The sequence below is a fragment of the Malurus melanocephalus genome, unplaced genomic scaffold (assembly GCF_030028575.1).
Source record: "Malurus melanocephalus ecotype Western Australia unplaced genomic scaffold, MMel_1.1 scaffold_162, whole genome shotgun sequence".
NCBI classification, from domain to species: Eukaryota; Metazoa; Chordata; class Aves; order Passeriformes; family Maluridae; genus Malurus; species Malurus melanocephalus.
Window position 1 is genome coordinate 1,177,639 of NW_026623394.1, and position 27,684 is coordinate 1,205,322.

The 27,684-nt window shown below is 40.3% G+C and overlaps 1 protein-coding gene across 2 annotated transcripts in view; it reads right to left on the reverse strand.

Annotated features, from left to right (window-relative positions):
- Positions 1-27,684, reverse strand: part of TAOK1 (TAO kinase 1) — a 64,839-nt gene that overhangs the window by 23,226 nt on the left and 13,929 nt on the right. For both annotated transcript variants that reach the window (XM_057371987.1, XM_057371986.1), the window contains exons 2-8: positions 12,342-12,568; positions 8,249-8,320; positions 5,206-5,307; positions 4,372-4,417; positions 3,414-3,510; positions 2,505-2,618; positions 1,654-1,745 (exon numbers count right to left, since the gene is read on the reverse strand). In XM_057371987.1, coding sequence (XP_057227970.1) covers positions 1,654-1,745; positions 2,505-2,618; positions 3,414-3,510; positions 4,372-4,417; positions 5,206-5,307; positions 8,249-8,320; positions 12,342-12,473 — 655 coding nt within the window. In that variant the 5' untranslated portion in view covers positions 12,474-12,568. The remainder of the gene's footprint in view (positions 1-1,653; positions 1,746-2,504; positions 2,619-3,413; positions 3,511-4,371; positions 4,418-5,205; positions 5,308-8,248; positions 8,321-12,341; positions 12,569-27,684) is intronic.

Here is a 27,684-nt window from a genome sequence, read left to right on the forward strand (position 1 = left end):
AAACAAACAAGGAAAAAGTAAGGCTAGTTTTCTTATTTTGCTCCTCAGTTTTGAGTTGAATAGTAGCACTGAACTATGGATCAGAGATCATGGTTCACTCATGGCTATGGCAGGATGGACTAAGCCCTACAAATTCCTCAGAATGGGTAAATTGAGGACTTAAGCCTTTTCTTTAAATGTAGCACTTTACCTCCTCTAATCTGTCAGATAACTAGTTGCTGCTATCAAGGAWCAGACTGATTATTCATTAAACTATTTTAACTATCTTTCCAGCTTTTTTTCTCTTAGCTCACCTGAATAAAACAGCAATCTTCCAGAAGCCCTGAAACTGAGCCCTCAGTAACACCATTTCTAAGACTACACAAYAATTTGAAAAGAGTACCAGACATCTCATTTTCCTGCTGTCTTCCCATGCTTACTCAAAGCAACAAGCCAGGCACAYAGACCCAGCCTACACTGCTCTGCTGTCCTGACCTAGTCTCACCTCCCACCACGCCAGCAGCCGTAGACGAAGCCCAACACGCTTCATCCTGCAAGAACGCRGCGTGCAGGACTCCCGGGGGTGTGGTGGCCATGAGCTCACTGCATTCCTGGAGCCCTGCAGCCAGCCAAGTCTCCTTACTCCACTCGGAGTAGGATTCTGTCATGACAGTCACACCCCTTCAACTTGCTTTATATTGGCAAGCAAAAAAAAAAATCAAAATAAAAAAAAAACGCTGCTCTGAAGAAAGAATCTATTTCGCGTCCTGGAAGAAAATGAAGTTGACAGTTTGGAATGCCAGACAGCAYTTTTAGCTAAACTGTGCAGTTCACATGGATTAGTGTGTTTCTGAGAGCTCTCACTGCCTGGCTGGGCTGCTCCTCCATGGAGGTCGGGTTGGAGTAGGAGCAATCAGATCTGACAAGGATGGGAGGACAGCCTCAGGTGCATGGGTRCAGTGGCGTGCATGGTGTGCTTGTGAGGGTATTTTTGTTCCAGGAAAACACGAYGTGTTAAATTTAAACAGAATGCCATACTAACAATGTCTCTTTAAACTGGCATCCTGCTTTAAAAGGGTCTGTTCTAATGGCAATGTCATCTTTTCTTTAGGCTTGGAGTTTCAGGTTACCACTTCGAAACTGGATTATTTCATATCTTCTCCTTTAAGGAGGAAAAAAATCTATTCAGAAGTGACAACACACACTGAATACAACTTTGAGTTGTCCACTGCTCCAAAACTTCATCACTGCAGAATCTGTTAATGTATCTTAAATTTTCATGGAAATTGTATCAACTTAKAGCAGTAAATATATCTCCACACCGGTACCTTTAATGGCTCACTTCTAAAGCTGCTCAACAATACACTGGTTTTCAGTTCAGAAGCTAACTGCCTCTCCCACAGAATGTGAACACCCTTAGTGATATTGCTTGGCAACTCTCTTTGTCTACATAACTCTTTTTCTTCAGGTAATGAAAACACCAGTTCAATAAACATCAAATTGGAGACTTGGTCTTGAATTCTAGAGAGCACATTTAGTCCTTTTCCCCTAAAATTCCAGTCTCAGAGAAACGAAGACAAGGAAGGGAGCACAAATCTGCCCTGTGATTCAGCTGAGTAAGTTCTAGGTATTAAATAACTACATATAATTTCTTTTTCAAAGGAATTAACTTACCTAACTCAATACAGGTAATTCCAAGAGACCAAACATCTACTTTGCCATCATACTGCCCTTCATCCATGGCTAAAATCACTTCTGGGGCCATCCTAGGAAAGGAAATTGGTGCTCATAAATGGGCAATGGAACACATTTATCAGTATGAAATAGGCTGTTTCCCTGATTTTAGCTACCATAAATAAATCATTCCCCAAGTTATTAGGCATGACAAGGGATACTGGGAACAAAGACCAGGCAGCCACACTAGTGCAGGCCTGCAGAGACTGTGTGWTGTTCTCCTGTGCTTTGCCCAGCTCTCCATTTACAAATATCACCACCTTCTCACCCTCCCACATTTCCAATAGTTTAGCTGGCTGACCAACTCTGGTGAAATAATTATAACATGCAGTTGTGTAAACACCACAGATTAGGTGTAAGAGATCAAAAGCATACAAGGGATCTGCAAAGGGGTTGGTTCAGTGAACCTGGCCTTTCCTATGAAAGAAAAAACACTTCAGTTATTTCAACAACCAGATGCGGTGAGAATACACGAATTGTTTAAACCACTGGGGGGAGTGATTAAAATATATTACAGATGATTCAATTCCACCTCTACTACTTTAGGTCAGTCTAAATAGAACAGCAAAATATTTTTGTTACTTTTTGAGAACTACAAATACAGGGATACACAATTTCTTGGAACTCAGAGCCTACTTACTACTTAAACTTTTTTTTCTAACAGAACACATTTTTATTACCCCACAACTGGAAGATTACAAAGCTAGCTCCAAAAACCCAAGTCTATTAAATAGTCAATACATGATCCTTTCACCTCACAAAGCCAGAAATAAGTAAAACTCTTATCTTACCAATATGGCGTCCCCACAAATGAGTTGGCAGGAGATGCTATGGAAGCAGACCCAAAGTCAGCAAGTTTCACCTGTCCTGGCTCTGTCAGCAGGATGTTCCCTGCCTTGATATCTCTGGTTATGGAATATAAATGTCAGTATTACTCCTCTCCAAAGAATAAAACTCTCTGTTGGACAGACTACAAAACACACCAGTATTCACATATTCAAACTTCAAAATACTCGCATTTCCTCCAAACACAAAGTCTGTAACCATTAGGTTAATTGCTTAAAGTGGCCCTTGATTTTGGAAACTTTTGTCTTAAATGTTAGTCTTAATATWTGCCTTAAAAATGAATTTAAATGGCATAACAGGATAAGCTTCTTATACRGTTCAGCAAAAGTTTCTCAACCAAGTACGTCCTTTATCAATGTTTTTAAAAAGACCTAATAAGGTAACTATTCAAATTCTTCACCCTACTAAAATGCAGCAGCTACTTTAAACACAAAGAACATTTACACCCCAAAGTTACTGTGTGCTTCTCAACATGTATATTTGTGTACAACTAATTTTTCAAGAATAAGTGCTCTCCCTGCCTCTGCATTCTTGGCCTCACAGTTCCTACAAGCTGTTTGGGTGCACTTGCTATTYACTTGTTCAGGGACAATCAGCACTGGATCGAGGACTGAAAAACTTAGCAGATTCAAAGGAATTCTGCAGAAATTATCAACACCAGCYGTAAGAGACAGTGCATGCATAGATACAGAGCTTGCTGGTGTTTAGACTACTATAAATCACTTGTTTGGGAGCATATGGATACTGTGAAAAAAAAATCCCTGCTTAGTGTTGAATTTGGGATGGAGAGGATACAATCAACAAAACAAATTACCTGTAAGTGTGTATGAGACAGCAAAAGTATAACCACTTACCTATGGATCATATTGTGAGAATGCAAGTATGCTAATCCCTGGAGAGCACCATGGGTAATTGCTGCTATTTCCACTTCTTGCAATGGCTTTTTATGAACTTAAAGAAAGAATTTATGTGAAATTCAATATCACAGAAAAYAATACAGTTTGCAGCATGCAAGTGAGTACTGTTAACAATGTGAACAGAAATACTRAAAGTTCATTTTCACTTGGTTCAGTATAAGAAGCAAAAGTAAAAATAGTTCACAGAGTACATTCTATAATCAGATGTAATCTTCTAACTGTAAACCAGCAGCTATTTACTACCAGAGAGACCCCTCTMCAACCATGAACTACATTCCTGTCAGTTCTGTGACCATTCTCCCAAATAACTGTTTGAGACTCAATATTCAGTTTTCCTTTAATGAAGGAAACCCCAAATCCCAGAACTTTACAGCAATTCACACATGAATAAACTGTAGCAATAGAGATGGGATTCTGGCAGCTCAGCTTTTTGTCCTGAAATGCTTCTGGCAATGAAAGGAACAAGTTACTGGCCACACATGTATCTTCACTACAAGAAGCCTGACAGAAAAATGACCATTTAACAAAAGACCTCATCAAGCAAAACCCTAAYACTGCTGCAGTGCTATTTTAGTCAACAGGCCTACAGTTGTTAGTAAGCATTAGGATCAACAGCAAGGGTTTTCAGAAGCAAATCTTGACCTGTCATGGCAGAAGCAAACAAATAGCTGACTGACAACTTTGAAACAATACCAAGGAGAAACTACACACCTAGGAAAGCCAATATTCTACAGAAAAAAACACTACAGCTATGCAAGTATTTGACAAACTGTGCCTGCTCATACACACTCTGGCCCCAAATAAACTATATACTCAAGAACAATTCTGTGATGCTGCAACCTCCTAGTTCAGTACTAGCTTCTGACTTTCCAACAAGTAAACATGTGTGACTTACCTTCTAGTAAGTCTGATGCTGATCCTAAACAATATTCCATAACAAGCTGTTACARGAAGAAATCAAAGCAGTTAGAAATCTGTAATAGTAAATAAGTATGTTTGCTAGACTTGTATGGAGAAAKCTGTAACTAATTCCTGGGGCACACAGTGCAGGCTGCCATGATACAGCAATTGTTGCTTGTACCATAAACTCCATCCCAGCACTGTCACACTAAACCTTCCCACAAGTACAGCTCTAACTGGAATTAGGCCTAACTCTCCTGTGTAAGATACCAAGCAACACCACTTGKAAGGAAGGCAAAAGCACATTCATAACCAGTTAGGTATTGTATTACATATCGTATTTTATAYGCACATACTTAACAGGAATGTTAAATTGCACTTAACAAGCTTATCAGAGTATTAAAGGGCTATTTAGGGATTTACTTAAGATTCTGTTCCAGTCAGATTTCAAAAAGAGAAACTAAAACTTTGCCCTACAGATTGATTGAAGCTAATTCACAAAATAGTAYTTACAACTTAAACTATTAGATCAACAATATGATTTCTTTAGTATATTGCATTAACAAACTTTTCCAGTGATGGGTGTACATTTTTCAAATACTTGACCCATCACACTAAAAACATTAGAACAGCAACTCTTMATCTAAGTGAAAGGGAAAATTTCCCTAAATCTTCATTCCAAAAAGTATATTCAGTTTTGCTGAGCACCTGTAAGGCCCTTGGCTATGCTCATCTGAGTGTGTGCTCAGGTGCCTCCCAAAATCCAGCTGGAGAGATTTCAAAGCACCATTAATCAAGGCAAGAGAAGTGCAGAGCAGCAGATGCTTACCCATGCTGTATGCTCCCGCAGATAGCAGCCTTTGTATTCTATACTGTTAGGGTGTTTTATTCTTTGGAGGAACTTGACTTCCTTAATAATATCCTGCCATTTCTGCAGAGAATAAAAAGAATAGAAAGACTTCATAAAACTGTTACCTCTTTGTCRTTGTTGCTGTTGTTGTTATTATGTCATTTAAGTATTTTAAGAGGCAAACTATCTCAAGATTCCCAATCAAAATAAGTTTGTATCAACACCATGATGTTCACTGCTTAACTCCTCAGCAGACATACAAAACAAGTTGCTGATCAATTAGGCTGTATGCAAGGATCTCTGAACAATATAATGCTTTAAAATTATATGTGGCATAGGATATTATGGTAAACATTTAATATCTGAGCAAGTCCTCAAAAAAAAGTGATCCTCTATTAAGTGAACCCATTTTTATTGTCAAATCAAACATACATCACAACCTGAAAGAGATGTGGGTGATAAGTGTCCTGCAGGAGGATCAACTGCCTCTCTCACCTCTTGTAACTATAAAGACTTATCCCTACTAGTCACTATATCACACTGGATGAGAATAYCTTTATCAGCTGCCAAATATCTGACTACATTCTTGATAATGTTTCTCTATTACTAGTTTAATCTTTACAAGGGCCAATTTAAAATGAGTTACCTACTAGATAAGGGAATGGTTCTGCAGGAGAAAAAATATAAACAAGATAAAACAAAGCCAGGTTTATAATAAGGGGAGCACTCCCAGTGAAACTTTGAAGTACAGAAGATGCCAAAAATCTCAAGTCCCAGTGCATGCCTAGAAACTGCCATTGCTCCCCCTTTGGAGACCTCCAAGTACCCCCAATTGCTGCACACCCACATCCCCTCAGGCAAGAAAGGCAAAAGCCTCTGAGAGCAACAGCAAAACTACAACTACCAGAAAGCATTTTCAAAACCAAATGCAGTAGCTGAAACCATTTAAGTATGCAGCCATCAACATAAGAGTGTTGACACTGCAAATGTTTTTGAGCAAGAATATCAGTTCTGAAGTTAGTCAGAGGTAGATAAACCTCACCCAACACCAAAAGGTTCAAAAGCTGCTTTCCACATCCTATTAATCTCTTAGCATACTCTTCCTCAGGGATTAGTATGTAGGTAGTATTCACAAAGGGAAAAAAGGCCCATCTACCCTAAGGTTTTGGAAAACATGGGCAAAACCCAAATCWTCGTTAATAAAAATTTTAGGGTTAGAGAAACACACAAAGTCAGGGAAACAAGGAAGCCACAACCAAGGCAGTTGAYTGACTAAGTTAAGCATTTCTCAACACCAGAAATGCCATGAGAATGACACAGTGCAGCTATACTAACATAAACTCCCTCACTGACACTGGAGTGACATAGTTGCCTTCTACCTTCAKCCTCAAAGGCCTTGAGGTACTACATAATAAAAACCAAACCAAGAAAGCACCATGCTGAACTTCTACATTGGGAAGAAAGAAGTGATGTATTAGTCAGGAAGTATTCATGATTTCCTGCACAGAAAAAGCTCCAAGACCATATTAAGAGCACAGTACCACGTTCTTCAAAGGTTTTTAAAAACTTATTTTTAGTATAAAATATGACCTTATTTGAGAGAATAATTGTTCCCACCAATGATAAAATCATATTATCAAACCAAAGTAAATACAAACGATACTAGAATGCCCTTAATCAATTTGCTTTATATAGGCTAGATCATAACTTTAGCGAACTTCTGAACAAAACAAAYAAATATGGACGTAAAATAGAAAGCATTTTAATCCTAGTCTTATTACTTTCTTCAAAATAAAGAAACATACGCATTCAAGACAAACAAAAGCTATTTCTGAAGCATGCACAGTTTGTTTCATTCATGTGAATAGAGTATTTATAGCTCACAGTAATTAAAACAGTAGGACAAGTAGCAAGTACAAATTATTCTTTCATCAGTACACAGTTAAACAAGTCACTGCAGTGACAAAACAGAAACAGGCATAGCAAATTTAACTCTGAAGCTAGAATTCAAGACTGCTGGAGATACACTGCCACCTCTACCTCCTACACAGACATACACACACACAGAGGAAGGAACAGTTCAGCTCCTAGGAGTGCAGATGATCAATACATAAAAGGCAGGCACAGAAAGCAATGAGCTGTTAGTCAAACTCATTGGAGCAAGACTGCTGCTAAGATTGGAATATAAAGAATGGAGGGAGGGAACCATAAGTGCCTTGGACAATACGCTTACAATAAATACCTCCCTTGAAAAATCATGCCATGATTTGATAGATGTTATTTACCAGAAATACYGTATCAGATGCTCATGTAATCTTGGGCTTTTCAAGAACCTGTATTAGCACTTAAACATTTCAAGTATAAAATCAATTATCTCTGCTAAGCATCCTAGGGAAAGGAGACACATGTGGGGTGGCAACTCAGTGTCTAAATCTCAGAGGCACATTTCTACAGATCCCTCTGCAAAGACTGCCTTAACCCTTGGGCCTAACAATTCTTCTGGATCTAAGCTGCTGTTCAGATTATTACACTCAGTCATTCACTGCTSTTTTGCCTTTGTTTCAGCTGCTCATGAGCACAGTCATTCCAGGGAAGGATGCGTTCTGCCTCACTACTTTCTACAAGCAAGGCTCCCTCTGAAGCTCTCACTACTGCTTCCATTCCTATTATTCCTTTGTCCAGGAAGCAATATGCTTTTCTTGAAAGGTATTTAAAATGGAACATTTAAGGGCAATAAGACATAAACATACAAACCCATCATTTTTAATTTTTTTTTTCCTTTCTACACACTTATGTGGTCCCAAAAAGAGCCCTTTGTGCCTGAAAGAAGAAAGTTCTACCCATCTTTTACAAAAGCAGATTAGACAGGAATACACTGTGAACAGTAAAATAATTTGTTTTGTTTACACAGTACCCTCATTCACCTTTACCCTCATCCTCCTGCAGGAACCCAAGCTAATTAAAATCAYCCTATTTAGTATTTGCAATGATCAAGGTCTAATATACAACATGTTCTACATACCTCGTTGGACTGCTTCCCACTATATGACATTTTCTTGATGGCCACCACTTCATTGGTGCGCACATCACGTGCCTGCAACAGAAAAACACCATCCATCAGATTCTTCAGGTCCCAGCTTTCCATAAGATGCAAACTACAYACAATAATAAAATAATCTTTATTTCTTAGTTAACTTTTGCAGAGTATTGAACTAAAATGTCGTCCAAGGGGTGTGACTGCTGCAAGAATTAGAAATTTTTTTCTGAAGGGAAAGATCACCCTCCTGTCTGGGAGACAAGGTGTGACATTTTTCCATGCTCAGCATCCACCAAGTCTCTGCAGGAGTCAAGTACAGTGACTTTTAAACTAAAAATCACAGCTAACAAAAGCAGTTTTGATTCAAGTGGAAGGGATTTTCCCCAAATCAGCTTCTCTCCCTGCCCAGGTCCATTCCACATGGAACAGAAGCAAGGCTCAGCCACCCAGTTCCATTCAAACCATAAAGAAAAATGTCACACGATGYACTGGTGATACCTGCTCCAGACACTGGTGGCTTTTTCCCCACTTTCCCAAAATTTAGCTTTTGGGTCTTAAAGGAAAGCAGATGATACAGAGATGGCAGCGATCCAACTGACGCATCTTCAGATGAGACTCCTCAGTCTCACAGTATTGTTATTTACACTGCACCATAAATGTACATAGTTGTTCACACTTCAAATGCAAACTTCCCGACTTCAGACAGCAACAATGCAAGGCAAAAACTAGACAAGGAGCTTGGTTTAATTCAGCACCAAAGCAAGAGCTCAATCCCCATGGCAGAAGAGGCAGCWCCTTGCAGGAAGGATGGCTCCAACCAAGATCCCAGATTTCCTCTGTTAAAGATTTCAGCAGCACAAGAGGGTGGTGGAGGAAAAGATCTCTGAGTCTCTCTGATAGTGATAATCAACTTGGACAGGAAGCCAAATGATATAAATCAGAATAATGTGCACCACAACGTTCACTGATGACTGATGAAAACACTGATTTTTAATATATTTGTACTATCAAGCACATTCTACCAGAACATGTATCAATGAAATATTAGGGCTCTACCTTTTGTAAAATGGTTTTTCAGTCATGTTTTAATTCTGCTGCTCTTTAAAGAGATACCCAGAATTCCCTGACAGTCTTTATTTCAACTGGTTATGATAAACTTAAACCAATATTAATTTTACTTTTCTTTCTGTTTGAGGGGATCCTCTCACTGACAGTACCTGTAAAGTTCAGTGAGGGATGACTATTTTTGTTGTATGAGACAAAGAACGTAGAGCAAAATTCTGACTCCTATATCTTTACTGATTAGAGACAATCTCTGAAACATTCAACTGGGTGAAAAACTGCCAATAAAACAGGCAAGCAAAATACTACAGTGGAGCAGAAGGAACTGAGCTCTAACAAAAGAGAGTGGGTTATTCTTCTCCTCCATCTGCAGTGTTCCAGTGTAGTAGGTTTCCTGTGTCAAGCAAAAGCTATTATTACACTGCAGAGCAGGGAGCAGGGTAAGGATAATACCAAAAATGATTCAGAGGTGCCAGACTTGCAGTTTCTAAGAAACTAAAACCATGAGGTGAACCAGCAAAATTCATATCAATTATGAAAGAAAAAAAAAAATAAAAGAAACTTTCTGCCATTGCAGGATGCAACAGAAACAAAGAGACAGGAGTAAGATCAATGTATCACCCATTGCTGGAATCACTGCTAAAAKGGAAGGAAGATGGGTACAACTAACAGTGAAACACTAAACGCTATTTTAGATAAGGTAGTGTTACGGATTTTCTGTTTTCCCCCACCTATTTATCAACCCCATTTTTTGGTACAGGCTGYATGCCATGAAAGCAGACTGCAGAGAGGATGCTTTGCATCAGAAAACCCAAGCAAGCAACCCTGACAGAGTTTGCTGAACACCTACAGTCCTAGAGAGGGAGAACAGTCCTGGCTGGCACCCCAGAAATATTAAAATCATGGAGCCCCTTTGCTTTTCTTCATTTCCCTGTGATCTTGAATAATTGAAAAAAAGTCAGATCCTAGACAAAAGCCAGGAGGATGTGCAAGGCCAGCTCCTTCAAACCATCCAAATGAACAAGGCTTGATTTATGGCAGATATCCATGCACATATATCATGCTTTCCTCCAAAAACTCCACACAAAGGATCAACATCTGGGGACCAGAGTAGCTTCAGCATTAATACAGYGAAGTATGCACAAAGGAAAGTGGAGTACGTCACTGGCTTCAGTAACACCATTTTATAATTATTAACTATAATATAGTGTTATATTAATTAGAGAAAGAATAATTGTTTGCAGTAGCAGAATCAAAATCTAGTTAAAGAAACTTCAGAGTTTTTTCTCCAGCTTTACAAAGTTATAAAATAACCAAGACATAGACTCTCCTCTATTTGTTCCGCTTATTTAATTCACATTAAATTTCCCTCTCCATGTTCTCTCTCTCATCTTTTGGCCTTCTGTTTGAAGGATGGGGTACATTGCATGGAACWCTTTCAAGATCTCAGAACCATCAGTAGTCAAAAACAAAAACCACAAAACCTACAGGTTAAAACTTCCTAACACAGAAACAGCAACAAAGTATCTTTATCAGAAACTTTCTCTTGACAAAAATGAAGCCCCCCAGATGAGATGGAATTGTCTTTATGCAAGTGGCCAAATCAGAGGTATTTTCTGACAAAGAAGCACAATCCAAATGCCAGCAAGTAATTGCACTCTATAGAGAGTAAATACCGATCTATAATGAACTGGTGATTTTAAATGGTGGGGGGAAAAGAGAAAGAACAGGCTAGAAATTAATGGCCTCTGAGCTGCAATGGCTTTGGAGAAGGAGCTGGTAATGGGCCATCAGCCCTTACCAAAACGACAAAGTTCAGGCAGGCTACAAATGCTCCAAKGCAGCTTGCTGCTGGTGTTTGGGAAATGCTGTTTGCATTCAGCTCACAGGCTACCTGCAGCTGCATTATGGGTTTCCATACCTGGGTGGTCYATGCATGCTTTTGTAAGATACAGCATTCCCAAAAAACTGCCATAATATTTCTTCAATCATATTTCCAMATAGCAGGAAGACAGATTTGTCACTTCCCTCCCTTTATATTAATTCCTTAACCAAAGTAAGTACATGAGGTGAATTTAAGGCCACAGGTGAGTATTGTTTCATTAGAAAACAATTCCTCCCCCAGATCTGTTCCCAGACAGTGGTGGCTCATAGTTTTAAGCAGGGAACAAAATTAAGAAGCTTTTCCTAATTAGTTCATCTGTGCTGCATTAAATTTGTGCTGGAAGGTTCCCAACATGGTCTGCTGCAATTATTAACACTGAATAGGCATCTCATAAAATAGTGACACAAATGGCTTTCTGAAGGAAAATTGGCAGGTTTGGCCACGCCTCCTATAATTATAAACTTGAAAAGGTTTTCTGAGGAAAGTGTTTTTTAATGAAGGCCTCACRGTATTTGGTTAACATACAGCAACCTGCACTGAGGTTACCATGAGGATCCCACTGCCAGTTGAGCGATACAAGCAGTCTGAGAAAAATAGTGCTGTCCAGACATTCATGTCAAGTAAGTTTTATGCARATGGATACTGGGATTCTTGCTTGCAGTAGGAATGGATGTGACAGGACAAATGACAACAAAAGCACCAAKGCTCAGGTGTCAAACACAAAGAATGGCTTTAAGGGAGCCTGGGGGTATGCACGAAGGGGGAGAGAACTCAATTTCTCTCAAGGAACAAGAGGTGATAAGGAGACGATCAGACCAAGAGAACCGATCAGACCAAGAGAACCGCAGTGCCAGTCAGAATTAATGGAGCAGAAGCCCATGTTTTAATTTGCACATAAATCCTTGCACCTGAAATCACCGGGCAAGGACCAAAGTTCCAGGGTTTTTTGTATGCAAATACTGCAAGTTTGTGAATGGATTGAGATCATACAGGCACACAAGATAACATCTCCACCCCAAACACCACAAATGAAGTCACAGAAGTTTCTTTTCCTCATTAAGTTCCAAAAAGTCTACATTTGCAGTCTAAAAAGAAACACAGCTAAAATTCACAAGCCATAGTGTTACTTACAAAATAAACTGCTCCGAAGCTTCCATGGCCAATCTCTCGGAGATCTGTGAAGAGCTTTTCTGGATCTTCTTTGAAGAAGAGCTCTGCAATTTCAGGGTCCTTCAGGCTGCCCGCTCGGCTGGTTGATGGCATCCTGCTGGGCAGTCAGCCGACCGACTATCTGGGTTTAAAGTGCTGCTTCAACCCTTGGCTCATCTGTATGAATGGGGCCTCTTCAGCATGGATTACTGCAAGAAAAAGATTGCAATYCTTCACTGATTATCCTCTGCTCAAAGAGTCCGAAACAAGCCACAGCAAAGCAGCTTCCACTTCCTCCAGAGCAAGCAACCCTGTGTGCTAGGATAATATCACAGCCCACTGTGATACCAGTCAAGCATTTCTGCAGGACAGAAACCAAAATCAAAACACAAAATCAGATGCATTCCATGCTCCAGCATCTGTTCAGTCAGCTGCACAGTAGTGAGAGAATCTCTGACCTACAGCGATAACCAGTTCATCACCAGTGAGTCCATATTACCATGACACCTTCCCACTGAAGAGTTACACCCACTGTGTCTGAAAGAATTATTTGGATTTTGTGATGTCTATCACCTCTCTTCAGAGGTTTTCTTGCAACCCCTTTCTTCAGAGAAAAAGCATCTAGAACAGGAGATAGATGCTCATCCTTCTGCTCTGCTTCAGCAGAGGTAAAGACACATTTTAATTGTGATGGCACATGAGACAATGGACAATAGGCCATTGGAAAWCACTTTCTTCAGAGGAACTTGCAACCTCAGACACAAGTGGGAATGTATAAAATTCTTTCTGTCTGCACCACCAGTTTGCTTTCATTTACTACAAGTTTTGTCTCTTGGAATCTATCCAGAATAAAAAGTATACTGTTAAGTTGTGCTAAATCTTACTGTATCTTTACAACAGCTAATGCCAAATAACCGCTACAAGCAAAAAGCCTTTTTTTTTCCTATTCAAGGGAGATACTGGGATTTCCTATCAAATTCCTGTAAACTGTCACCAACAAAAACAATTCTGTCACTGGCAAACAGTTAATCACACATTTCGCTTCTTTCCAAAAAATCTGGCCAAGACTTGTGCTTTTTTATTCCTATTTTGTATCTCAAATTTACTTTTTTAAAAAGTTGGGGGTTTATTTCCATTATGAAGATGTGAAAGACAACAAACCTGAGTTTAACCAACATATCAGAAGACCCTGTCCATTTCTCCTCCCTTTCTGGACACTATAAACTCCACCTTTCTCCAAGGCTCTAGACCATCAATGAATCATTTGTTTTCCACTCCCTGCAGAGCAATTCCTGCAAAGATGGAAAAAGACATATTCCTGCATGTTTGTGCTCAGCGGATCTCTTCTCTAGAGAGTTGCAGCGTGTGGAAGCACCACAGCTTGCCCGCTCCTTGTTAGAGACCTCCCAGCATTGCTGCAGAGCCTGGCTGTGAAACACAGCCCAGACATACCCAGTTGTAAACTACACAAGAGCCTCCAGTTTTTCTGAGGAAAACACGCATGGAAGAGAGTACACAGAAAAGGGAAGCAAAATCCAGCATTTTCCTCCAAGCAATCAGCATTCAAAGGGATTTATAATGCAGCCCAGAATGTGCTCCGTCATAGCCCTCTCTCAGGGGATAAGGAAAAGTTGACTCAAATCCCAGTGGTGGACCAAGTAGAAGAACATACATAAACACATATAGAAAATATGCAGCTGCTTCCAACTCTGCCACCCTGCACTGCTGAGCACACATACATCTCCTGTGGATGCAGGATCACTGCAGGAGCCTTGGAAGCAACCAGCATCTGCACACAGCTGCCGACGAGGAWCGGGACTGTGATATTCCCACCTTCCCTTGCATAACACAGTAACTAATACCGTGTGGGAAGGGAAATAATTAGCTCCAGCTCAGCTCTTACCTGAAGCACACTACATTTATGAAAGCTGGAGGAAAAGTGGGGGTTTGGTTATTTTTCTTTCTTTCTTATAAATCAACAATATTCCACTTGATTCCAGCCCTAGCAAGCACATAACACTGAAAGACAACTGTTTCACATTTACAGCCCCCGACAAAACAATAGACAAAAAGCATGTCAGAAAAGCAAGAGAAAGGAGCTGGGGGAAGGGAGCTGATAACCAGAGCACACTCAGTATTATTGAAGGAATGTTTCTTGGATCGACGGTAATGATGTCATGTTCCATCTTTTAAGAAGCATCAGATTCTTACAAAAAGGACATTGTTCAAAAGCAACTGCTGCAATCCCAGAATGCCCTTTTCCCTACATCTGTTAGTCAGAGGGGCTAGGCTTGGATAAACCTGCTAATATGGCCAAAAGTCACATGTCCCCGTGAGCGGGCGTGCATGTGAGAGCCAGCGCGAGGGGAAAACCCTGCGCTTGCAGCTGAGATGGATTACAGCCTTCTCCCCCTCCCCACCAACCTCCCATGCCAAACCAGCCACCAGACTGGTTCTTGGCATCCTTTCTGAGCATGCCTCTGAAATGTCATCAACAGGAACATTTCTTCCTGCAGCTGAAACTCCTACCAGGCCCCACTGACAACACAAAGGCGTGGGACAGGACAGARCAGAACTCCTCACCTACCATGATACACCTTAGAATACATTTTGCCCCCTTTAATCCTGAGAGCATCAAGACAATTTTCATTATCTTTATACTTGGAAATAATTGCTGCTTTGAAATGCATGAGAATAAAAACATTAAGTATTAAAACCTATTTAACAGAATAGTCASAAACGTGTACATGACACTGTGCTTATCATCTGATCTGCTCAGATGAAACAATAAAATGCATTAATGTAAATTCCATCCATAAGAAAGCTTTACATAGTCTTGCTTAATAAAGTGCTCCCTTTTTTTATGGATGATACAGTATGAAATTTCCTCAGTGTTCTTTTTACCCAGACAACAGGTGCTGCCTGCCAAAGCCCAGTAGTGCCAAAGCTCTGCCTCCTGCCTTGCAGTAATGACACCTGAATGCTGTGGGAAAACAGAAGGCAGGAGAAGTGGCATGCAAAGCAGCTACTGCATTATTTTAAGTGTGTTAAAAAAACAGGCGAGACTTAAGATTAAAACAAAAAATCAACYCTCCAACTAAACTGCACTGAATATTAAATCGCACATCAGCAGGCAGCTGGTTTTCTAAAGYACAGTCAAGTTGCACTTGGGATTTTACATTCTTCCACCAGTACAGTCTCTTCCCTACAGGTGTTTCAGATTGGTGCAGCTATASTGTGAAACACAGTTGTTCCCAGTGGATGGGACTGATCATCTCATTTGAGCTCAGATCAGGTGGCTGGGTCCTGGCTTTGGCCAAGGAACAGGCACTGCAAACAGGATACGGCACCCTTTGACTGTGCGTGACTACCTACAAGCCACCTTGCAGGCTGCTAAAATTAGAAAAAATAAATTCACATTTCTTCCTAGTGTCAGTCACACAGAAAGAGAACATTGCACTGCATAAACACAACTACCACYAGATGAACTCCACTCTTAACCAATAAGGTGGTGTAGCAACATGAGAAAGATTCAAAGCAAACCAGGAAATGACCAAAACACAGGACTRGCCCAGCTCTATTTCCACACAGTAGTCTGAACTCACTACACTTAGTGGCTACCATTACTGGTGTAAATGACACTGACTACAGGCCAAAATGTTTTATCAAATTACTTTCATCTGAACAACTATCAGTTAGCAGAAACCGCATRCACACATCCACAAAAGTCTATGAATCGATAAGCTGTTACATCCCTGTAATTATGGCTATATTAAAGGTACACACACACCCCTTGAACCTCTGACACAAGAAAGCTGAAGATGACGACGGGATAAGACCTGTTCTCTTTGGAGTTTTCTGCCTCCTGTCATGTCATCTCAAGCTGAAGYTAAGACCCACCCCTGTGACTAACATCCCCTGGGATGCTGCAGAGCAGAACAAGCAAAGCTACAAATGGTCAGTTGCCATATTTAAAGTGCATATTTCAGTCTTATGCTACAGAGACCTCAGAGAAATTAAAATCTGTCCACTACACTTAACTCTCTGACAACTGTCAATGTCCCAGATAACCATTTTCAGGTAATAAACCAATGTACTACGAGAATGTGTTTGGCTCTCCCTGCAGAAGAGAAGGGAACCACACATTTTAAGATTTTCAGCTGTCAATCATAGGATTTCTCAAGTCCCCATCCAGACCAACTCAGTGAGAGACAGTGACTAGAAGGTACTTGGCTACACTAACCATGAGATACAGCAAAGCATTTTAGCCCTTTAAGATGGCTCAAAAGTTTGCAGAAATCAAATAACACCACAGAAACACTTGTAGATAATTAGCACTGAAGAGAGCACGCTTTGTCCCCACAAATGGAATTTCAAGGAATTAACATATTCAACATCCTTCAACTTCTATACACAAGAATATCAGAACCAGAGCTAAACAAATACCATGTGAGCACAAAATGGAAACAACAGACTTCAGCATCCATCACCCCGTGTCTCCCCCTTTTCACTGGGAACAAGAGCCACACAGACTTCCATGACAGCTAAGGAGGCCAACATGAAAGCTGTCCTCCATTACTGAACTACAAACAAAGTTATTTACAGTTTGAGACATAAATCTTATTCTATGTTAGAGTCATCCACTATCCCATCGCTTAACACACTACCATCTATAAAAACTCCTCTTTGGTGTCAAACATAGTTACACTGTGTTTTTCCCTGATAGAATATATATAACACTCTAAAAACAAACAAACCAAGCAGGAGACCAGTTTCAGTCCCTATGATCTTTAGAGCTAACAGCAAAGACTAAAAAGTGAATATTCAACACAGAAAACTACTGCTTCTTTGCAGATCATCTTACTCAAAGTAATAAAACCAACAAAAAAAAAACCCTCACACCACCAAAAAACTTCCCACCACAACATAACGTTATTTAGAAACTGATATTTAGATTTTTTTTTTAAGAATCTGCATTGCAAGTAGCGCAAACAGTTGCTAAATTTTTGTGTAATTTTCTCTGGCACGATCTAATGCAAAAGCATCAAATAAGATGGGGAATGAGTGTCATCATGCAACTGTCAAAAATGGGAAAAAGGATTTTCTCTTACTTGCATATGGGTCAGATCCAGGGAGTGTATGAAGCTGAGATTAAATTATCCTCTCAACACACTATTAAAAATTTCCTGAATGGATTCCAGCTGACACTGAAAATTTCCAYAACTATTATAAATATGATAAATTGAAACTATTGAAAGAACTGACTTTTATTTTTTTTTCTTTTACTTGCAATTATGCCTGAAGTAAGACCTAAATGGTAAGAATGCTTGAAGAATGGTTAGATTATAAGAATGTTTAAAATAATGAATTTTAAAAGTTTCTGTGTAGTATTGAATACTTGACCTGAAAGCACAATTTTTTTTGGAGTAGCAGACAAACCACTCCCCATTTCTATAAACTCTGAATAAAARCTTGCTAGATAAAAAGGATGAAAGTACTCTTAAGAGAWGTAGGAATCAAACTTAGAATGGGAAGTGGAAAGGCTCTACAGTTCATGGGAACACAGCAGAAGAGATGATGAAGGTCCAGCATCAGAAGAAATGAASGCTCATTATATYGGGCAGTGCTGATATAAGTGACTTWAGGAAWGAYGCTATTACCCTTGACTTAATTTTGTGATCTGCATTTTAACTGGYCTTTAAAATTTTAGCCTGACAAATTCTATGCATGGAGTTACCTTATCCAGAAAGATAAATGGCAGGAGTTACCCACTACAGGTCCTATTACTTTATTTGCTGCTCCCAAAAGCCAAGTGCCAGCAAGTGGTGGGGCCTTTCCACAAGGGCACAGACAGAAGGAGTTCCGTTGGCTTCTCTGAAATTCAGGGAAACTGCAGCCAGTGTGCTGCTGTCAGATTCAAGACTGTCTTATATCCATCCTTCTGCACAGCTCAGCAAACACAGAGGGACACACGTTCATCAGGTYCTTGATAGTTTCTGGGAAAGTACATTCTTGCTCACTGCATCACATTTCTCCTTCCAGCAAGCTTGTCAAAGCTATATATGTTTTTATTGCTTTGCATTTCTTTAAATCTTTTTTAACCCAGGCTCTGGTCCATCCAGTCAGCTGTTTTTTTCCTGTTCTGACAAAAGCAGAGCAATTCTCAAGGGCCTCAACATGCTCTGAACACATGGAAGAAGAGCTACTCTGCTCACAGCAGAAGGTGGCTGTTTCCTTGAATAGCTAAAAATCAGCTTCCTGTCTACACTCAGTGACCCCATGCAGATGGCATCAAGACAGTTGTGTTCCAGTGACTGTCACAATGGAAGGTCCATCAGCACCTCAAACCTCCCAGAACAGACAGGAATTGTAATCCCTTGACTCATGTGAAACCCCATATCACAGACTCCTTGAGCACTTGGCTAAGYCTCTCCCACAAAGCTAACAACATGTTATTTTTTCTCCTCCTAGTTCTGCAATTTGGAATTCTTCCTAGAGTGTCAATTAAGGAGAAAAAAAACCAAAAAAACAATGAAACCAAACCCCTGAAATGAAACAGAAAAAAAGGCTGGAGATGCAGCAAGGGGCATTTAACCTCTCTCATGCCCTGCAAAGGGGCAAAGGGCACTCAGGAACATCTCCTTGGGATCCTGCTAACTTACTTTTACCACTTAGTCATGAGCTGCAGCTCAGACAAGAAAACGCTGACAAAGTAATGAACTTGCCTTTCTCTTAATGATCTTAAAATCATTCTTTTCASTACATTTGTTCTCCACACTGGCTCCACCAGGGCTGTCAGTCATTATGGAAAAGGGAGGTGCAGATGAATGACACTCTACAAGAAACTGTTAGAAAAATGTTAAATACTCAGAAAAATATCCAAAAAGCTGTCACAAAACCMATCATCCTAAAATAATGCCAACTATAAGCAGAACAAAACCACCTGGAGTAGGATAAGCAAACTGGACTGTGGAAGGTACCTGTGGAGTATGGCAAGCCCCACTGAGATTCTTTTCCACCTTGCTTTTCAGTCCAAGCTCATGTACATGAGATGCTCCTTTGCTTTCTGCCAGTCCCCAGGGGAAGGGAAAAGACAGAATTGTTTCATCTCCAAGTGAGAAGACCCTTCTAGTGCCAAAGCCTGAAGCAGGTGAGATCTCAGAGCCATGCTGGACACTTCCATCACCTGCCTTACAGCAGCAAGGGCACTTCACATGGTCTATAACCCCATTTACATCTTGGTAACAAAGTTGTGCTTCCTGCACAGGAACAGAGATCCTTCTCCATARGAGCTCAGCAAAGAACAGACATGAAATTCTGTCCCYTTTATCTTTCACATTCCCTCACCTAGGTATTTCTGGAAGGAACAGATTAGAAGGATAAGATGAATCTGCACCTGGATATTACAGCRAATTCTTGCGACTTTTTGTCTGTGTGAGCATCTATGCTCAAACAAGCTTTTCTTCCCAACTCAGTACTTCTTTCTTCATCTGACAAGGAACAAGCCTACCATTCCTGTAARATTCCTTTTTCAATWTCTTTTTAAAAGATTTTTGAGGAAGGGTTCTATCCTGAAAAAACCTTCTTGCAGAATTTCTTTTCCTTTCTCTCTCTGCTTTTCTATTTTTTTTTCTTTTATTATACTTTTTCACAGAATAGCCCCAGGAAGACACTTTTATGTTCAAGCACTGCTTGCATTTCTCTTATACGTGTACTTGTAGACTCTGCGCCTTACTTTGATTTCCTCTCAAGACTCTGACACTAAAATGTCCATCATCAACTCCTTGAATTACTTACCCCAGCACACTTTCTGATCCCCCTGAGCTGTTCTGCTTGGGTGTTTACTTTCCAGGAATGTCACTAACAAAAGGGTCAGAAAGTTGCATTTCCCAAACCTTCACTGACAAGCCCAGGATCTGTGTTTCTGGGCTGGGTGTAAATATTTATTTTTAATTATTCCTATAATCGTTCAAGTTTTTTAAGTAGTGCAAAAGATAACTAACTGGGTAAGCGTGTTCTTCTGTTAAAGACAAGATCTTCTGAACAAACTAAATCTCTTTTGACAGGTTTCATATGTGAGTTATAAGCAAACACACACATACCTAACGCTACCAGTACTGAAAATACTAGTTTTGTTAACTGGCAATTTTTACAATGTCATACACCAAATCTATCACTGACTCTACCACTGACCCTACCACTTAAACAATGCATATAAAAAACATTACTGATGTAACTGAGAAAAAATAAGGCAAAAAACCATCTTGCTTTTTTTCCCTACTATTTAAAATAGAGTATCTAATGAGATCAAAAATCAGACCCACAGAACAGCTGAAGAATAGCCAGCATTCGATTCTCAAAGACCAATGCCTTGAAAGCTCAAGAAGTGCTCACCATTCCCTGACACATTCAACRCTAACATCTCCTGGATGTCTTTGCTCGTGATAGTTCTGGTACATTTATTAAGAAGGTCAGCTCTAAATTTAGTGATTCCTTAGGCTAGCAAAGCTATGAGGAAGGCAACTGGAAAAAATGAAATCTTCTGTCCCCCTTCTTTTGCAATTCATTAAGTTCACAACCATCGCCAACTCTTTTCCTTTACTAACGTAAAGCATCACATAAATAAACATTCTGTGAGCACATCACTTACAGCCATCTCTCCATGGCCATGTCTCTCCAACTGAGAAGCACATGTTATAACAGATCCAGGGTGGGAGATGCTGTGCTTGCAGCACACTGGCCAGGAAGAGGTTAGCAAGAGGMCAGTTGATGAGAGTCAATTAAGTCTAGAGTCAAAAATACTGGGAAACTCCAGCTGCCCATAAAAAAAATTAGTCAGATATCCTAATGGGACTTGAGTTAAAGAAACCTTTTCTTGACCCCTAAGCAATTCTGTCCCAGAACAATAAATAGRGTAAACGTAAGCAAATTAGCTATTTTGGATTCAGCATAAATAACTCAGAAATAAGCTACTAAAGCTCACAACACARATAATTACCCTTGAGAAAAGAAGCAATTAAAAAGTGGCAGTATCACCATAGTTTTAGGAAAGAGGCCTGAAAGGAAGCAATTCAAAGTCTTTCTGGTCAATCAGTAAAAAAAAAGAAAAAAGAGAAAATGTTTAAATTGAGCTTGCAAATTAATTCCCTGGAGTGCAGAAGAACTCCAGGACACACACCCACTTCAGCCAGAAGCTGCGTCCAACCCTCCAGTCCATGGGTCAGACTGTTATTTGAGCAAGTACAAACCTGGTAAAACTGATGCCAGTAGGAAGGACCTAAGGCAGAAAAGGAAGTCAAATACAAACAGAAAAATCCAGGAGAACACTGTGAGATTCTGCAGGAACAACCCTACAAACCAAGCTGCGACAGCGAGAAACCTCAGGCAGTCGCCCAGCCTGACAAAATGCCACACAGGAGAACAAGGGAGCAGGAGAGAAGGTAAATGACCTGCACAAAGAAGATAAGTGGGTAAGGTGCTGTCACAGACCAAGACAGCTGGTCCTTCCATAAACACATAAATTAAACAATACTGATCTATGGGGACAAGTAAGCAGCTGCCCTGAAATCTGACGTAGCTCCAGAGTGACGTACAGCTTTTGTCACAGCTGCTGTCCCCTTCCAGCAGCTGCTGCTACAGAGAAGCTCCCAACAACGGCTGCAGCCAAAGTGAACAGAAGAATTAACTGAACTATTAATTAGTGGGAGCAACATGCTAATCACTTGGTGACTGTGATACATGAAGAACGAGAAAATGAAGCCTTTATGCACTAGACTATATGTCATTAAAAGAACAGAACAACTCAAAAGGATATTCAAAAAGAAGTGGAAAAAGTATATACAATCATTGTGAGAATTAGTGGTAGGTGGAGAACAGAATCATAACCTCTTAACTGAYATAAAACTGAAAAAAGCAAAAAGTCATATAATAATTACACTACATTTTGAACAAGAGAAAAGGTTCTTGCAACCAGAGTGACCACAGATACTGTGTTGATCCAGCACAGTATCTGCACTTAAGATCTGGAATGGGAGGGAAAGGTACAYGACCTGTTTTATTTAGGGCAGCTGACAGCATCAAAAAAGTACACAAGAACCTTAAAAAAAGAGTATGAATGAGCAACAAGGCAGGAGATGAAAGGTCAAAAAAAGTAAAGAAACATAAAGCACATATCTACTCTTAAACTAAACATAACTCAGGAGCTGAGCCTGCTACAGACAGCTCAACAAAAAATAATTGCAMAATTACAGCAATGTCAGACTTGTTTCATTTTAAAACAAGATAAAGAATCAATCAGAAAAATTATACAGAATTTCTGACAATACATTATGAAGTCTCTGACATGGCCTGATCCTGGAGATTATTCTTCACTTACATATAGCAGTAAAATGGGAGTACAGTAAAAAAACCTTAGAAATATGAAGTTGGAAATGCCTAAAAAGACAAACTAAGCTTGAGGACAAAAGGTGTAAGAGTTAAAAATCGTAAGAAGGCCATGATAAGTGCTCAGACCTCAAAAAAAAAAAAAAAAGAGAGAAGCCATAAACTGGAAGAGCAAAGTGTTTATAACAGAGTGAAGGAATTCAACCAATCAAGGTATAAACAGCAAAATGAACTTGCACAAGTGACTGTGAGGCATTGAGCCCAAGAGACAGAAACACTCYTTTTAAAACCAGACATTTACTTGAGTAAGAACATCCAGAGCCAGGTCAGGTGAGGTATTCCTGGATGCTCCTGGCACCGCCTCTGAAGCACCCAGGTTGTCACACCACTGCCAGGGACAGCAGATAGAACCAGACAGGCGAAGTATTAGAACCTGGATGAACTTCCAGGGTCAAACAAGCACCATCAAGACACACCTTGTTATGAAAAAGGTCAAATTCTTTTAATACAGGATTTTATAAAATACAGGATTATTATCATAAACAGAAAAAAGGTTTATCCAAAGGCTGCAGGAAAATAAGGAGAGGTTCTAGCAAGGTGCATGTATGTGATGACCCTTCAGCACTGGGGACAGACAGAGAAGCCCTGTCAGAACAGATGACTAGTGAAAGATTATTCTGTTCTCCAGGACTGACCAACCCACTGGAGCACATAAAGACACTGGCAGTGCAGTGCAGCGAGGGTTTACAGCTGCTAACCTAAGCCTGTAACTTAAAACATGTTCAAAAAGGGGTTCAAACGTATTTCAGCTTCAAAAAGGTTTAAAACCTTTTATAGCTGTTAAATCTGTGCTACCAGATTATCTGTACCCATAAATGGGGTAGCTTTAATGAGCAATTATGTCAAACATTTCTAGAGCCYGTGAGCACCTCCTTTCCTGCTGGAATTCCCCAAAGTCATGACAATTCGTCCAGTTTTACTGAAGCTCAGGTTATTTTTTTCCACTCTTCACATGACTGAGCAGAACCATTTCCTATACAGCACACAATAAGGGGAAGAGGCAAACAACCCAAACCAAACAAAAACAAATTTTAAAAATCCCCTTTTTTCACTATCCTACCTACTTGAAGAAATGCTTCTCCAGTGGTTTCTGCAAGGTCTAGATCCCTTCTCTTTATGGTTTTCACTTAAAACAGAAAATAGTTTTCAGGATGTATTAAGATAACAAGCATAACCTTTTAATTTGATGAGTTTTATCTGCTTTCATGAAGAAAATGTTCATTTCAACTAATACACAAAACTATTTGTGGCTCAGACATAMGGAATATGTCTCAATTGGATTGTTAAGATCACAGGACTCAAGGTCCAATTAAGTCCTGTTCCTGCTATTTTAAGTAACTTTATAAYAGAATCCAATCATCAAATAATAACCAACTCCTGAGAACTTCTCAAAGCCACTACTCTGATTACAAGGCTGCTCCAGAACCCCACTCCTATTTTGATTAGGAACCAATTTAAGATTAAGAACTGATTAAGACTGATTTRCAGATTTATTACTGTAAGTTTACACTGCCTTACTCTTTTTTCCACACCAGCCTTAGTGTTTAAACACAGTTTTCTTCCCTTTTCAATATTGAGGGATAAGCAYAAGGAGAGATAGAATACTGTCCCCTTAAGCCTGTTAGCTGAAAAAAGCCAGTTTTGTCTCCCTTTATGACGCAGGAGAGAGAACTGACTTCCCAGACCAACCTAACAGCCCTTCCTCACATCTGTCCCACATGAAGCTTTTTTTTTTTTTTTTTTTTAATTCTCCACCAGAACTCTCTGCATCTGCTTATTCCCTAGATATAGAGCACTAAAGTTTAAAATCCAGCATGGTATCAAGGGGATATATTCAAGTCTTTCACATCTTTCCATTTCTAACTGATAAATCTTACTTTTGTATTTCATATCTTTACATATAATAATATATCTTCATATATTCTGTATGTTATTATATACTTGCTACTGCATGACCATTCACTTTTCACTATTCTATTTAGGTCTYCATACTGCAAATCCTCCAGGCTCATTCAGTCCTGCCAAAGACTCCAGTCCACCTCTGGATTGACAATGTCCCCCAGCTTTGCTTCAGCAAATTCCATTAACAGTCCTTTCATGCATATATCATGACCAAAACACCACTTAAAACTGTCTCAAGACTGGACCTTGAAAACTTATCAACAGCTTCCCTCTAGCCTACATTTCCTCACTAGCACTAACTCATCCTTACACCATTACATCAGGCTTGGCTGTAAGCAATCTCCAACACACTGCYGTCCCCTGTGCTGTCCTGACCCTCACCCACATGGGATGAACTGCACTTGCAGCACTCGCCCAGCCTGAACCCTGCTCCATCAGCTCTCAATTCCGGCCTGTTGAGAATAAGCCTCACAACCCGTCCATCCCCAGCCATGAGAAACACTGTAGAAATGGTTTTCAATCAGAACAGTGGGCATAGAAAACATATTCTTGTTGCAGAAGTGTACAAGAGCCATCAYCCTTTCCACTCCTGTGCCAACGGCTTCCCCACATCTCTGCCTCACACTCCCCAGGATGCTCTTGCTCCCCATCACCTTCCCCAGCTGCTATGGCTGGGCCAGACCTCATCATCACCCAACTGCTGTAAAYTGTGTAAACACAACGGCTTCTGGCACAGACTTTACCAGGTACCAASTGCACTGCCCCAAATCCACCTAGACAAGGCACCAACAATGGGGAGGGGAAAACTGGTTGTGTGATGCTGGGAATGAGTCACCCGTGGCTTAGCCAGCCCTGGCCTTGGAGCAAGGAGGGAGGCAGGTGCCAGAGCACAGGGCAGCAGCAGCCYGCTCATTTCCCRAATGATCATGGTCCATCCAGCCAGCATTGGTCCTGCACTTCCAGAGGCTGGGTGGGAATACAGACCTCCCCATCCTGGTGCAGATGGGAAGTATGTGGTCTGTTTACCCAGAATTTTTGGGTATGTCTGTTGGAATCCCAAAAACCCAAAAGATTTATTGTAGAAGCTCTGACATCACTTTCACACAGGAACACACATCCTAGCAGTGAGAAATGAGACTGAAGCAGAAGTTCGTAAGGGCCTGCTTCCCAAATTCCGGCAGTCACAGGTTTGTGTGCTACATTACAGCTGTTCTGATTGCTGACATCTCATCTCTTATGTACTTATATACCCATTACCATAGTAACCAAATTCCTCAGAACATATAATGCAATTTTTGTATCTGGTGTATTAGAACAAAATTATTAAGGTTACAAAGGCAAGCATTCCAAAATTAGAAAGTGTCAGAATTCAGACTGCCATCTCCCTTGCCAACCCATCTTCTCTTGCTGCCTCCCTCCCCATCTCCCAAGCTCCCAGGTCACCTTTCTGCAAACCTTCAGCTCCAGTTCCTCTTCAGCTCCAGCTCCTTCCTCTCTGACCCCTCTGTAGTCCCAGTTTCACTGTACTTCTGTCCTGGCATATTCTGATCTCTCCCCTCTCATCTGACTTTTATACCTCCTGCATTCACACCAGGCATTTTCCTCCTCCACACTGCCTGAGTGCTCTCCAGGAATGATTCACTGAACACAGGACAGATTCATGACAGTCTAGGAACTGGAAACAAGAGGAGCCTCTCTTGCAGGGAGAAAAGTCCTTCTGATCTTCCATAGTCCAGTGCTGAAGCATCTTCTGCTGCTCTCCAGGGATAACTGCATGCTCAGCTGGCAAAATGCCTCTGCAATACCCAGCTGGTTGGTTCACCCTCTTGTTGACATTGCACTGCAAGGACGGGTCCCACTAGGGAATAAGCCCCCATTTCAGGAGGTGTTTTGCAAGTACAAAGAAAAGTTCCATTAAGATGGAGACTCTAACATAAACAAATTAACCTTTATGCTTTACCTGCCTATAGCATTATTTTRTACACATACAGATATCGCTAGGAGGAAGACACATGCATGGAATGCTTAAGTGCTTTGTTTTCTCTGAACACCAGCACCTGCAAGCACTGTAGAGTCAAGAGTTGAATTCACTGCAGTGGAACACACCCAGCACATTCAACACATCTCTCCTTACAGGTTTCCCAAAAAGTTCATCAAATCATGGACTCAGACACCCTTGTGCTTGACTACCTCTCCAAAACAAAGACAGGTYGATACATCATTCTGCAAACACGGAAGGTAAATGACTACATCTTTTCTCCAAGAACCTGCTTTTAAAAAATTATCTGTCTCTTTTCTGGTTTGGTAATATTGCTAATTGTCCTGAACACAAGGGATGAAAGAGGTAGGTCAACATCTGCACCTGAAGCAAATACTTGGAACAACAATCCATAAACACAGCCCACAAAGCAGGTTTAATGCCCAAGCTTCATTCYRKATRGGTTAACTCTTTCTGTGAGTATTTRAAAAGTATTTTCCTGTGGTACACCAACTCTTTGAGTTCTCAAGTAAGAAATRCAGTACTTTTTTCTGGTCGAGAAAGCAGGAAAGAGCTTAAGTCACTTGAATATATTTACTAAGTGTTACAGCATTTTAAGGTTGAAACRGCAATTTCAGCTCATGCAGGAATACATCCATCCTAAATTTGACAGGAAACTGTAATCAGAAATTGGTCCATTTCAACAGCACAGATCCAAACACCTCGATATTTCACAAGTTCTTTGTGTGCTCACACATCAAGCCACTTAATACAGCTGTTCTCAGCAATCACTCACAAAAGCAAATGAACRAAAAAGAAATAATCAGCAACCATCTCCACTCCTACCTTTTAACTGAGGGGAACAATAATTTGACTTCAGTCAATGGACAAAACTATTTTCTGTGCATTAAACAGAAGGTTAATTGAGATAGGGTGGAATTCTGCTCTCACACTTGGACTTTCTGAAAACAATGCTGTCCTGCCTRTTTCAAGGACTTTGGC